This window comes from Mobula birostris, chromosome 25 (assembly GCF_030028105.1).
Source record: "Mobula birostris isolate sMobBir1 chromosome 25, sMobBir1.hap1, whole genome shotgun sequence".
In the NCBI taxonomy this organism is placed as follows: domain Eukaryota; kingdom Metazoa; phylum Chordata; class Chondrichthyes; order Myliobatiformes; family Myliobatidae; genus Mobula; species Mobula birostris.
Genome location: NC_092394.1, coordinates 14,998,380 through 15,013,108, shown reverse-complemented (window position 1 = coordinate 15,013,108; position 14,729 = coordinate 14,998,380). Strand labels below are relative to the sequence as shown.

Below are 14,729 nucleotides of genomic sequence, written 5' to 3'. Positions count from 1 at the left end.
CAGGCACTCTGTGCAGGGTGGCCTCCTGTTGTAGGCTGAGTGAAGGGCACTGAGGAACCTCTTCATCAGTCCACCATTCCACACTTGGCCCTTAAGGGGGAAGTGAAGGGGTTAAAAGGTCAGTTCTGGGGTGAGAGTGAAAAGTGGTGTGAGGCAGGGAGTTGTATCTGGTGCATACTGATCGAAAAGCCCTAGATAGAGTGGACATGGAAAGGATGTTTCCTATAGTAGGGAAGTCTAGGACCAGAGAGCACAGCTTCAGAATAGAGGGGTGTCCATCTAGGACAGAGATGAGGAGGAATTTCTTTAGCCAGGGTGTGGTGAATCTGTGGAATTCATTGCCACAGATAGATGTGGAAGCTAAGTAATTGGGTTTATTTAAAGCAGAGGTTGATCAGTTCTTGATTAGCAAGGGTGTCAAAGGTTACAGAGAGAAGGCAGAAGAATGGTGTTGAGAGGGATAATATATCAGCCACGATGGACCTCCTCTGTCTTATGGTCGCATGTGTGACTGAGTAAGCACAGAGACATGGTCGTAGACATTCCATGCAGAAACGGGCCTTTCAGCCCAATTTGTCCGTGCTGACAAGGGCGACATGACAGCATAGCAACTAGCGCAATTGCTTTGGGGCATCGGCGATCACTGATTGGGATTTGATTTCTGCCACTGTCTGTAAGGGGTTTGGACGTTCTCTCTATGATTGCAAAGGTTTCCTCTTGATGCTCTGGTTTCCTCCCACATTCCAGCGGTTTATGGTTAGGGTTAGTAATTTGTGGGCATGCTATATTGACATCGGAAGTGTGGTAACACTTACGGACTGCCCACAGCACAATTGTCAGTCTGTGCGTTGGTCGTTGATGCAGAACAATGCATATTCCCCCGCCTTTTTATTCTGGCGTCTTCCCCCTTCCTTTTCAGTCCTGAAGAAGGGTTCTCGGTGCAAAACATCAACTGTTTGTTCATTTCCATGAATGCTGTCTGGCCTGCTGAGAACCTCCAGTACTGATTTTGTGTGTGTGTGTGTGTATTTCACAGTATGTTTTGATGCTTTGGTGTACATGTGATAAATAAAACTAATCTATTTTAAATCTAATCTGACCAAGGTTTCTGCCTAAAATAGTTCCATTTGCTCATATTTGTCTCATATTCCTCTAAACCTTTCCTAACCACCTTTCTATCCAAATGCCTTTTAAATGTTAATGTATGTGTGGGTAAATGAGTTTGCATAAGAAAGCAGTAATCTTAGTTCTCTGAATCCCACCTTGATACATCTTGCAACATTGCTCCTTTGTCTGGGGACTCTCCCATTATTCTCACTCAAGCCTCCTCTGGTGGATTTCCTCATTCTCTCCGGTGCAAGGAGCCTCTTTTGTGGTACGTCTTTCATTCACCAGCTTCAGGAATTCAACAGCTTCGCGTAATGCTCTCTCTCGCGCTCTCTCTCGCTCTCTTCCAAGGGCACAGCAGGCTTTAGCTTTTACATTTCTTGTGTTCACCCTCTAATTTCCCTATCAGCCAACATCTCCCCACACAACCTCGGCTTCACCCCATGAGGTATTCCCTTTCCTGCCCGCTATACAACTTGAAACACACTTGATTCCTTCTTTTCTCACTTCTGACAAAGGGTTCCTGAGCTGAAACCAGTGTCCAAGGTCAGATCCTTCATTCACTCAATCTCCACATCTGGTAATCAGGAGGGGGAGTGTTTGCCTCTGCCATCCTGAGGGCCTTTGGTATTCAGCTGTGATTTGTCAGGTGTTTGACGGTCTTCCTTTGTTTTAATGGGTTGTATTGGGTGTCTTTGTTTTGTGGCTGCCTGTAAGGAGACAACTCTCAAGATTGTATAAAGTATACATACTTCGATAATAAATGTACTTTGAACTTAGAACTTGGAGCAGAGAAGAAGTTTAAGTGGCACTTCTCAGAGTTATTTTCCGAAATAAGGGACCAGCTACTCAGGTCAGCAATGAAAAGAAACTTCTTCACTCAGAAGGTAGTGAATGTATGGAACTCATTCCTCAGGAGTACAGTATATTCAAGATAGAGGTCATTTGATTTTTGGAGACAGAAAATCAGTGGACAGGGCTTACAGCAGGAAGGGGGTGTCGAAATAAAACATCAGCCGCGATCTTGTTGAAAGAGAGTTCAGTGTTGAGGTGAGTGAACTTCACTCAGGTCAACGATAAACTGATTCCACAACCTATGGACTCACTTTCAAGGACTTTGCATATCAAGTTTTCAGTATTATTTATGTAGTTGCAGTTGCACATCTTGTCCTCTTTTGCACATTGATTGTTTGTCTTTGTCTACAGCTTTTCATTGATTCTGTTGTATTTGTTTTACTGTGACTATGCGAGAATGTAAATCTCAGTAGTATACTGTGACATAAACATACTTAGATAATGAGCTTACTTTGAACTTTGACATTAGGCGCAGAAGCCTACTGACTTGCTTCTGACACAAGAAAATCTGCAGACGCTGGAAATCCAAAGCAACGCACACAACATGCTGGAGGAACGTAAGAAATAGGAGCAGGAGTAGGCCATGCGGCCCATTGAGCCTGCCCCGCAATTCAGCAGGCCAGACAGCATCGATGGAAAAGGGTAAACAGTCAACGCTTTGGCCCAGATCCCTTCTCCAGGACTGGAAAGCAAGGGGAGAAGTCAGAGTAGGAAGGATTTGGGGGGAGGGAATGAAGAAGTACAAGGTGGCAGGTGATAGGTGATTTCAGGAGAGAGGGAAGGGGTGAAGTAAAGAGCTGGGAAGTTGATTGTTCTGTACCTACTGCTCTTGTGCTGTACAGGACTTTAATTTTTAATTGGCTGAATAGAGGCACTGTAAAGGCGGAGTTTATAGTGTCTCATTACCAGATAGCTCAAGGACCAAGGGGCTCAAATATGAAATTTTGGGCTGAAAATACAAAGCGGAATGTGAGGGGAAACCCTCTTACTCAGGGATTTGAAGTTCACCTCCTGGAATGATGGTGGATGCAGGATCAGTCAGGGCCTACAAAGGGGGTCACATCAGTCAGGAAAGACACTTAGTATAATTTGCAGTGGGGAGAGCAAAGATCAGGGGGAAAAAGATTCATCAGATTGTTGTACAGGAGATAGTGCACTTTATGCCAAAAGACTTTCATCTGTTCCATAATAATTCTAAGATTAAACCTCAGGAGAAATTACTGAATCTCTGTGCTCTGTATATCAACTCTCCCACCAAGCAGTGGGGCCATGAAGCAGCTGCATGTTATTTTTAATGTTGATATTAGGTTGTCAATAAGTATATTTGCATTGGCACTGAAGGAAAGTATTGCGAGATTTTTATTTCATTTGGAGATATGACATGGTAACAGACTCCTCTGATCCAAAGAGTCCGCGCTGTCCGATTACACTCATGTGACCGATTAACCTACTAACCCAATGCCTTTGGAATGTTGGAGGAAACCAGAGCACCCGGAGGAAATGCACGTGGTCAAGGGGAGAACGTACAAACTGCCTACAGATCGTGGCGGAATATTCCGTGTCGCTGGCACCGTGATAGTGTATCGCCAGCTGCTACTCTACCACACTGCCCCAAAATCCCTGCTCAACCCCACCTCCATCATTCATTCCCTGAAGGCCAGGCAACATCCTCATAAAACACCTCTGCGCTCTTTCCGGCAGAAGTTTTCCTGCAACTGGCAAGACCAAGTGTTCAGGGAAGCAGTCTGGAGACTGTTTGTCAGGGGCAGTTCTGAGAACCAACACTAGGGCGACCCCAGGTATGGAGAGATCAATCAGATTAAAGAACCATGAATCGTACCATATGAAAACAAGCCATTCGGCCCCACTTCCCAGTGAGCGCTCTTCTGTAATAATCCCACCTCCCACGCTCTTCTAAGACTGGGACTCAACTTGCTGGAGGTTAGAAGAAAGAAATTGCATTGAAACATGCAGAGGGTAAATGCTGTAACAACATTTTCTCTGATAGGAGAGTACAGAGCTAGTGAGTTTGGTCTTAGAATCGGGAGAAGCCTATTTAAGACTGGGAAGGGGGATGAATTCCTTCTCTCAAAAGTTTGAGTGTAATTAAAGCTGAGTTACATAGATTTGAGGAATTCAAGCTTTATGACAAAAAGTGTTTGAGTCAACCTATGACACGTTGCTGTGGAAAAGATTAAAGGGTCGATATTTCAGGCTAAGACCCATCAACACGACTTCCTTTCTGGACACTGCCCGGTCTGCTGAGTTCCTCCAGCATCTTGTGCTCTGAATTCCCGGCAGAATCTCTTGTGTTTATGACGTGTTGTTTCCGCCACTCCAGTTCCGAACATCTCCCCTCCCAAACAAAGCACAAGCTTCCCGACGCAAGTGCGTAAGCTTATTACTGCTCTTCGAGTCGCAAGTGCCGAGCACGCAGTGAGATTTTTGAACACAGCTGCTGATATTAACTTAGTTAGTGTGGCAGCTCAGCCATCTCTTGCAAGCTGGTGTAAATGATCGGGTGGCCTTCGGGAGACCCGGAGTTCCGATACCAGCTTGGAGGTCAAGTTGCTGCAAAGCAGATGAGTGTATATTTGACCAGAATAGAAATATACAGCACTGTACAAAAGTCTTGGGTGCATATACACATATAGCTAGGGTGCCTAAAGCTTTTGCACAAAGCTGTAGTAATCTTATGTATTGCACTGTACTGCTGCCACAAAAAAGAAACAGATTTCGTGACGTAAGTGAGTGATGATAAACCTGATTCTGATATGGGTCTCTATAGTCGACTGAGAGTGGGAAAGGGGCAGGGAGAGGGGAATCATGGTTAGGGAAAGGGAAGAGGGAAGGGAGTGGGAAGCAACAGAGGGACATTCTATAATGTTCAATAGACCGATTGCTTGACATCAAATGACCTTGCCTGGCGTCTCAGGGCTGGGGGTATCTGCACCCACGCCACCCCCCTGCCCCGGGCACTGCTGTGCCACCTGACCCACACCCCTCACGTGGCGCTCCACCCTCGCCAGTCCCAACATCCTTTGCTCCCGCCAGATTTACAAACCCGCTCTCCACTCCATGTTGACAAGTACAGTACTGTGCAAAAGTCTTAGGCACCCTTGCTATATGTGTGCCTACGACCTTTAGCACTGTACAGTAGCGCAGTATATCAATTATCTATTCTGCAGTGTTGGGTTTGTTGAAGAACCAATAATTGTACCTAAAATTTTAGGACTATCTTCAAAAGATTTTGACAAAAACTATTTACTATTTGCAAATGTTAGTTGGCATATTAGTTCTGGAATGAGAAAACTGCCTAAACACTTACGTCATGACAATGAGTTGTCTCTGAGTGCTTTACCTTTGTAAGTATTGCTTTTGTTCAGTAGACATCCCTTAGTTCCCTGCAGTTCGTTGCTCCGACCCAGAGATGGAATTACCTTGGAACACAGGGTCTGCTGCAGAAAATGGTGGGGGGTGAGATTACGTGCACAGAAAATGCCAGCGGCAGCTGAGAGGGATGCCAGCAATCCTGGAATGGAGCCAAATGGCAGCTGCGGATACAGAATCACAATTATTAAAAGTCATTGAATTGAAACATGAAAGATCAGAATCAGGTTTATTATCACTGGCATGTGTCATGAAATTTGTTAACTTAGCAGCAGCAGTTCAACGTAATACATAATGTAGAAGAAGAAGGGAAAAAAAATAAGTAAATCAATTACAGTATATGTATATTGAATAGATTAAAAATCGTTCAAAAAACAATTAATATATTGTTGTGCACAAATGTGCTACTAAAGAAACACACGGGGGCAGAGAGAGCTGAACTCAGAATGCCTTTACTGATTCAAAATCACGCGCTCTCCCATGGGCCCCTGTGACCCGCGGGGCGGACTGTCCCCAGAAGGTCCGCCCCGAGCCGGTAGTTCCAAACACGCTACCGCGTGTCTGCCCGCAGCTTCTGATGCCGGTTCAAGTCCCGCGTGTGCGGGCCGCCACAATATAAAGAGTGAGGTGGTGTTCAAGGGTTCAATGTCCATTTAGGAATCCGATGGCAGAGGGGAAGAAGCTGTTCCTGAATTGCTGAGTGTGTGCCTTCAGGCTTCTGTACCTCCTACCTAATGGTAACTGTGAGAAGAGGCCGTGTTCTGGGTGCTGGGGGTCCTTAATAATGGACACTGCCTTCCTGAGACGCCGCTCCCTAAAGATGTCTTTGAAGGATGTCTTTCACACTTTGTAGGCTAGTACCCAAGATGGAGCCAACTAAATTTACAACCCTCTGCAGCTTCTTTTGGTCCTGTGCAGTCGGCCCCCCGCCCCCATAACAGACTCCAATTTCCACAGATATTCAGAAGTTCAAAGTTCAAAATAAATTTATTATCGAAGTGCATATACACTCAGTGCCCATTTTATTAGGTCCATTTGCCCGTTAATACAATTATCTAATTAACCAACCATGTGGCAGCAATTCCATGCATAAAAGCATGCAGATGTGATCAAGAGGTTCAGTTGTTGTTTAGACCAAGCATCAGAACGGGAAAGAAATGTCAACTAAGTGACTTTGACTGTGGAATGATTGTTGGTGCCGGACGGGGTGTTTGAGCATCTCAGAATCTGCTGATCCACTAGGATTTTCACCCACAGCAGTCTCTAGAGTTTGCAGAGAATGTTTTTTAAAAACAAAAAGCATTCAGTGAGCGGCAGTTCTGTGGGTGAAACTGCTTTGACAATGAGAGAGGTCAGAGGAGAATGGCCAGACTGGTTCAAGCTGACAGGAAGACAACAGCAACTCAAATAACCGCACGTTACAGTAGTGGTGTGCAGAAGAGCATTTCTGAATGCACAACATGCCAAACCTTGAAGTGGGCGGGCTACAGCAGCAGAAGACCACGAACATGCAGTCAGTGGCTGCATCATTTAGGTACTTTATGTGACTGATAAAGTGTATGTCTAAGTGTATGTCACCATATATTACCCAGAGATTATTTTTCTTGCGAGTATTCATGGTAGATACAAAACACGATAGAATCAATGAAAGACTACACACAAACAAAAACATCCAATGAATATTTCCAACAATTCTTGTTTTATTAGATGTGACATGGTCACAAGAGAACTTCATGCTTTTTCTTTGGCCGGTTATAATTTTGGCATTGCTGATACAAAGAAGATTTTCCTGTCTATCCATATCACTGCGGCAGCATTGTGGTGAGCTTACAGCAACAATTATCCAGAGACCCAGCAAATGAACTGGAGACTTCAGTCTGAATCCCAGTATGGTTGCTGGCAAAATGAAGTTCAAGAAATTAAACACAAATGGAATTAAAATGTTGGTATCAATATGAACCTACCAGATTATTGTAAAATAAAAAAAACAGAAAATGTATCACAAGGTCTCTTGAGTTCTTATTCTCTATCATTGTTCAAACAGTGCAAGGAATAAGAAGAACGAGTTCTGAGAAGACTATATTATGCAATTGGGCACAATGATGTACCTATCTCAACTTGGGCTTAGTTACCACCGCTCAACCATCAGGCTCTTGAACCAAAGGGGGATGGCTTCATTAGCCGCATCATTGAAATGTTCCCACAGCCAATGGGCTCCCTTCAAGGACTCTTCATCTCATGTTCTCGATAATTATTGCAATTTATTTAAATCTGCATTTGCACAATTTGTTGTCTTCTGCACTCCATTAGATTGCCTTAGTTGGGTGGTCTTCCATTGATTCTGTTATGATTACAGTTCTATGGATTTGTTGAGTGTGCCCACAAGATTTGTATATGGTGACATATATGTACTTTGATAATAAAATTTACTCTGACTTTGTACTTTGGATAGAGTGCAGGAAATAGCAGGGGCCAAATGAGTAATTTGTATACTTTGTGTGGATTTCTTTTCATTGCAAGACAAAAGATAAGTCTACTTGCCTTGACAAAAACCAGCTAGTTAATTTTGATCATTACAGTTTTAGCAAAAATATTCTTTGCTGGTAAGTGAAAAATCTTTTTACTCAACAGCATGCTGCCGTGTGACTCCATGCCTCATGAAGTTAAATTAGCACAGCAAATAAATCAGATGTTTGGACCAAAAGGTACTGAAAACGCCTATGATCTTGCTTTAGATCTTCACAACACAACAGCCAACATGGGGAACTGTCTGATCTTGAAGACCTGCAATGATGATTTTACCATTCAGCTGATTAATTACATCAAGGTAGGTGCTCCTGTTGTCACTGTTTAACTGGGCTCTGACAGTTCACACTCATTCCTCAACCACACTTTATTTACTTGTGCACAAGGAAAACTGTGTGGCCCCTGTCACCTACCCTGTTCTGAATTCTGAACAGAGAAATGCCAGTTTTATACAGAATTGGCTGGCAGTTGCAGATATTGACCATTTGGTAAACTGTGTATACTTGAATTCCTTACTTGCAAGATCAATTGTCATTCACAATACTAGTGTTAAAAGTCAATAGACATTACAACCTAACAACTGATGATAAGTTAGTAAAGTAATTGTCCCTTAGTTGGCGTGTATTTTTCATTCTTCTGTAACTTCCAGTAATTCCCCCTGCCTCTCCTTCACTGTTCCCTGTTCTTGTTTCCTGCTCACACCTTCTCTTTTCAACTGCCCATCCCCTCCCTCTGGTGCTTGTCTCCCTTCCCTTCCTTCCATGGCCTTCTGTCCTCTCCTGTCAGATTCCCCCTTCTCCAGCCCTTCATCTCTTGCACCGATCAACTTCCCAGCTCTTTAATTCACCCCTCCCCCCCGCTTTCTATCTATCACCTGCCGCCTTGTACCACTTCCTCCCTGTCCCCCCACCACCTTCTTATTCTGACTTCTCTTCCTCCTTTCCAGTCCTGACAAAAGGTATCGGCCCAAAACGTCGACTGTTTACTCTTTCCCGCTGGCGCTGCCTGACCTGCTGTTGCATTTTGTGTGCGTGTTGCTTCCATTACATTCTTATCTTGTCTCCGTACGCCAAGTGGCTCCAGCTGCCTGCTGTGCAAAGGGAAGCTTTGCTCTTCATAAACCTTTCTTGCCTGGGCTGTCTGCAGTCAGTCCTTGCCTGGACATTATGTTAACCGCTCCATGCTCCCAGTGCTTGTGCTGTGCATCTTGGCTTTTCATTTCTTCAGTCAGAAGTGCCGATGGGTTAAATAAGTAAATGGTAAAAGTATGGACTAACTGAAAGAAGAGCTAGTAAGAGATTTGAAAGTGGGAGGGGGAGGGGGAGATCCAAAATGATAGGAGAAGACAGGACGGGGAGGGATGGAGCCAAGAGCTGGACAGGTGATTGGCAAAAGGGATCCGAGAGGATCATGGGTAAGAGTATGGTGAGGGACTGGTACAGTGAAAACCCTAATGCTGCTGTAGATAAGATTTGCTTTGTATGTCTACCTTGCCATATCTCTGCAAATGATAATGAACTCCACTTGACTTAACAGAGTCAGGTGGGGTTCACTGAGGAGCCACGGTAGCATTGCGCTTAGCTCAACTCAACTACAGCTCGGAGTTCAGAGTTCAATGCTGATGCTGTCTATAAGGAGTTTGTATGCACTTCACATGAGCGCAAGGGTTTCCTCCAGATGCCCTGGTTTCCTTCCAAGGTCCAAAGAGGTACTGGTTAGTAGGTTAGTTGGTCATTGTAAATGGCCCCATGATTAGGCTGGGGTTAAATAGATGGGTTGCCAGGCAGCGTGCCTTATTAGGCTGGAAGAGCCTGTTGTGCTGTATCTTTTGAAAGTATTTTTTATATACAATAAATAAATCTTAAGTGAGCGTATGAGTGAGGATAGATTGCAGAGTTACATGGGGAAAGGAAGAGAAAAAATGGAACATAGAACAGTATAGCACAAGAACAGGCCCGTAAGTCCCCAATGTCTATAGCAAGCATGATGCCAGATTATACTAACCCACTCTGCCCGCACTGGTCCTTATCCTTTGGTTCCCTGCATGTTCATGAATGCCACTATCATACCTGCTTTCACTACCACCCTGGCAGTTCGTTCCAAGCACCTACCACTCTGTTTCTTCCAAAACAAATCTTGCCCAGCACATCCCCTTCAAAACCTGCTCCCCTCACCTTAAATCTGTGCCCTCTAGTATTCAACATTTCTACATTGGGGAAAGAATTGTGGGTGTCCCTGCCTCTCATAATTCAATAACCTTCCATTAGATCTCCCCTCAGTCTCCAGTGCTGCTTAGAAACCAGTCCAAGTCTGTCCGATGGAAGGAAATCAGTCAGGAGAATACGAAAATGGGAAACCTCCTTGAACTGCAGGACAATCCACTTAGAAAGGACTTCAAAAAAAAGATTCAAAAAACTTTATTGTCATTCTAACCGTACCTCAGCTCTGCAGGGCAGAATGAGACAGCGTTTCTCAGGAGCAGTGCAATCCAAACATAAAAAACGCAACACTAAATAATAAACATAACAATACATAGTAAAACACAACAGCCACACGTCAGTTAAAATCAAGTTATAAGTGTCCAGTGCAAGTTAAAAGTGTCCAAAGCAGAGTCAGGTAGAGCAGCTATTTAGCAGTCTGACTGCCTGTGGGAGGAAGCTGTTTAGTGGCCTTGTGGTTTTAGTTTTGATGCTCCTGTAACGTTTGCCTGATGGCAGAAGAACAAACAGTTCATGGAGAGGGTGTGAGGGGTCTTTAATGATGTACCGTGTCTTCTGGAGGCATCGACTCTGAAAGAGGTCGCACATAAAGCAGACATTCTTTGAAAATGGAACTAAGTTAAACTATACAATAAGACTCTTTACTTCCAGATGTATTTTTCCATGGGCATGTGGAGCAAATTTAACATCTAAACAATATGATCTTTCCTGTCTAGAATACGCTGGCATTTAGTAACTGTCACGTGCTTCTGCTCGATAACCCCGCCATTCAATATGGTGCACTAAGAATGGTTGCAAAGCACTCTATAGGTAAGCACTGAATTCCAAAGTGTGTGAACGTCTTGGCAAGAAAGATGATGATTACTGGTGGGGAAAACTGCTTTTGTCTAAGAATGGAAATTCAATTACCTGGAAGTTGATCTCTGGTCTGGGGTTGGGGGGGAGATGGTGCTGTACAATACAGGAGTTAGCAACCTTGCTAACTAGATTTGTCCTGTGTGACAACTGTGACCACACTTCAAAAGCACTTTGACAAATTAGAAACTTCTGTACACTGTATCCGACCTTCCAAATTAATTCCATTGAAGCACTAATAAGAATTGTAATGCACTTAGTGCTACTTACGGGGGATGATTTTCGATACTGATCATTTCGTTGGTCATCAAGTTCAAGTTTATTGTCACCTGACTGTACGTGTGTGTGTGTGTTTGTACGTGTGTGTGTGTTTGTGTGTGTTTGTACGTGTGTGTGTGTACGTGTGTGTTTGTTTGTTTATTTTTTCTCTGGACCATGTTGTACCCACAGAACACTAATCACACACCGAACAGAAAATAAAATATTATCACAACTAAGTTAATAAAATATAACTCAAACTGCCTGTAGTGCGGCTCTCTGCCCTAGTGACAAGATCTTGGTGGTGGCAGGGTATCCATCAGTCTCACACCCCAAGGGAGGAAGCTGTTACCCAGTGTGGCAGTCCCAGTGCTGATGCTCCCGGACCTCCTTCCTGACCGTAGTGGCTGAAAGAGATTGTGTGACGGGCGGTAGGGATCGCCAACAATGCATCAAGCCCTTCGTGTGCAACACCCCCGGCGAATGTCATGAAGAGGAGGGAGAGAGGTCCCAGTGATCCTCCTCGTCGGAATTGGGCTTATTGCTCCTGACTTTAGTCATGAAATTTGGTGCTCTATGGCAGCAGTACAGTGCAGGCAAGACAAACTACTATACTAAAATAAATAATGTAAAAGAGGAATAAGAGGGTAGTGTTCATGGACCATTCAGAAATCTGATGGCAGTAGAGAAGACATTGCACTTGGGTCTTCAGGCTCCTGTACTCCTCCATGATAGGTAGTAGTGAGAAGAGGTCATGCCCTGGGTGGTGAGGGTCCTTAAGGATGGACACTGCCTTTTTGAGGCACCACCTTTTGAGGATGTCTTCAATGGCGGGGAGATTTGTGCCCGTGATGTAGCTGATTGAGTCAATAACCCTGTGAAACCCCTTGCTTTGGTGCCTCCATACCAGATGATGACGGAACCAGTCAGTAGAAATTTGCTAGGGTTTTTGCTGGTGTATCAAATCTCCTTAAACTCCTAATGAAGTGGAACCATTGACATGCCTTGGCTGATGCCCAGGAACTTGAAACTGCTCTTCATTCCCATTGCTGGCCCTTCAATGAGGATTGATGTGTGTTCTCCTAGCCTGAAAACCACGTTCAGTTCCTTGGTCTTGCTGACATTGAGTGCAAGGTGGTGGTGACACCACTGGGCCAGCTTATCGATTTCGCTCCCGTACACTTCCTCATTGACATCTGCAATTCTGAATTTATAGATGGCATTTGAGCAGTGCCAGCCATGCAGTGATGAGAGTAGCAAGAGTAGAGCAGGAGGCTAAGCATGCATTTGTCAGGTTAATCACGTACTGTACCGGCCTTGAACGAAAACACGGGCTGTATTGATATAGTGTCTCCTGCAATTGTGGAATATGTCAAGAAGCTTTATAGCCTATGAACTATTCTTGGAATATAGGCACAGTTGTCATCTAGTGCTATCTTCTGCATTGTAGAAAGATTATGGATTTAGTACCTGTAAGATTTTTCCCTGACAGTACATATTGGATATTTGCCTCCACTAATGCTTGTTTTGACTCTTTAAAGTTCAAAGTAAATTTATTATCAAAGTACATATATGTCAGTATATACAACCCTGAGATATATTTTCTTGCAGTCCTACTCAGTAAGTCCAGTGACCATAATGGAATCAAAGAAAGATCGCACCCAGCAGGGTGAAGTTAGTGTGTAAAAGGCAACAAACTGCGCAAATACAAAAAGAAAAAAGAAATAATAATAATAATAAATAAATAAGCAATAAATAGAGAACATGAGATGAAGGGTCCTTGAAAGTGAGTCCATAGATTGTGGGAAAAGTTCAGTGATGGAGCAAGAGAAGTTGAATGAAGTGATCCCCTCTGGTTCAGTTATCAGTAATAACTGTTCTCAAACCTGGTGGTGAGAGTCCTGAGGCTCCTGTATCTTTTTTCCTGAAGGCAGAGAGCATGATCTGGGTGGTGGGGTCCCTGTGGACAGATGCTGCTTTCCTGCAACAGCACAACGTGTAGATGTGCTCAATGGTGGGGAGAGCTTGCTCGGCTGTATTCCTGCTCTTCATCACCTATGTTCTATGTTTAATAGGTGACAGAAGTATAATAAATAATTGCAGTAAGTATGCTTGCAGATAGAAATGCTAACTTGGTGGTTGTGAATGACGTGCTTCAGGCAATGTATACCAAAGTCCTAGAATTTCATATCATGACTTTGGCAACCTACAACACAATCCCAAAGCATTTCATGCAAATTAGACACTTGGATATTCATGTATAGCCTGAGTTATGATGTAGGAAAATATGGAAGTCTGTTACTAGACAACAAACTTCTCTGCATGCTCATTAAGGCCAAGGGGAGCACAGTAACAAAGTGACAATATTCCCTCTGATATTGTTTTACATTTTGCATGGACCAACCATTACTCTGAGGACGGGTGACCCCAGCCATTATCAGTACTCTTCCAGGACTTGTGATATGCACCAGCTGCTCATACGACCATCCACCACCTGTTCCCAGAGCTCCACGTGATCCTGATCAGGGGCTAAGCAGAGGGATGGAGTGCCTTATGCCTCCTTTGGTGGAGACATATCTCCCCACCTCTCAAGATCAGAGAAACAAACAATAGCAATCTACACTCAGTAACCACATCCCCGTCCCTGTCCCCCGCCCTTATGAATCTCAGAGTTGTATACTGTATACATACTTGGATAATAAATGTACTTTGAATTTGGATTTAAAATGTGATCTAAGTGACTTTGTGGAATGATTGTTGGTGCCAGATGGGGTGACTTGAGTATCTCAGTAATGCAGATCTACGGAGAGTTTACAGAGAATGTACAAAGAACAAAAAATACATCCAGTGAGCGGCAATTTTATGGGCAGAAGTACCCTGTCATGAGAGAGGTCAGAGGAGAAAGGCCAGACTGGTTGAAGCTGACAGGAAGGTGACAGTAACTCAAATAACCATGCGTGACAACAGTGGTGTGCAGAAGAGGGTGCATCTCCGAATGCACAACATGTCGAACCTTGAAATGGATGGGCTACAGCAGCAGAAGACCACACCGGGTTCCACTCCTGTTCCTAATAAAGTAGCCAATGAGTATTATTCTACTTTATATTAAGATTCTGACAATTAAGGTTCTTGCCAGTTGAAAGAGTTGGGCTTGGAAGCCTTGCTGCATGAGTAAATGCAAGTCCTGTGCAGAGAAAGTGTAACTTTACCCCTGTGATGTTGTGACCGTGTATTACTGAAAGTTGCCTTTTATGGATCACAACTGCACAAAACCTCTTCCATGCAATGTCAGTGCAGAACGAGCTGCCAGTAGTGGTGGAGATGTGGGTTCAACTGGAACTTTTAAGAGAAGTTTAGGTAGATACATGACAGTTCAACATGGACTAGATGGGTTGAAGGGCCTGTGTGTGAGCTGTAGTACTCTATGACTCTTCCCTGAACTGGTCCCTGTGTTTCAGTCATACTCTAAAGCTATGCAGGAGTACAGTGCCCAGCAGATGAACAGATGTTGTCTCTGTC

At 44.0% G+C, this 14,729-nt stretch overlaps 1 protein-coding gene across 2 annotated transcripts in view; it reads left to right on the top strand.

Moving 5' to 3' along the window:
• aspa (aspartoacylase) overlaps positions 1 to 14,729 on the top strand; it is a 69,973-nt gene that overhangs the window by 13,994 nt on the left and 41,250 nt on the right. For both annotated transcript variants that reach the window (XR_011883133.1, XM_072243202.1), the window contains exons 2-3: positions 7,984 to 8,179; positions 10,814 to 10,907. Coding sequence is in view for 1 of the 2 variants with exons in the window: in XM_072243202.1 (XP_072099303.1) it covers positions 7,984 to 8,179; positions 10,814 to 10,907 (290 nt within the window). In the remaining variant the exon portion in view is untranslated. The remainder of the gene's footprint in view (positions 1 to 7,983; positions 8,180 to 10,813; positions 10,908 to 14,729) is intronic.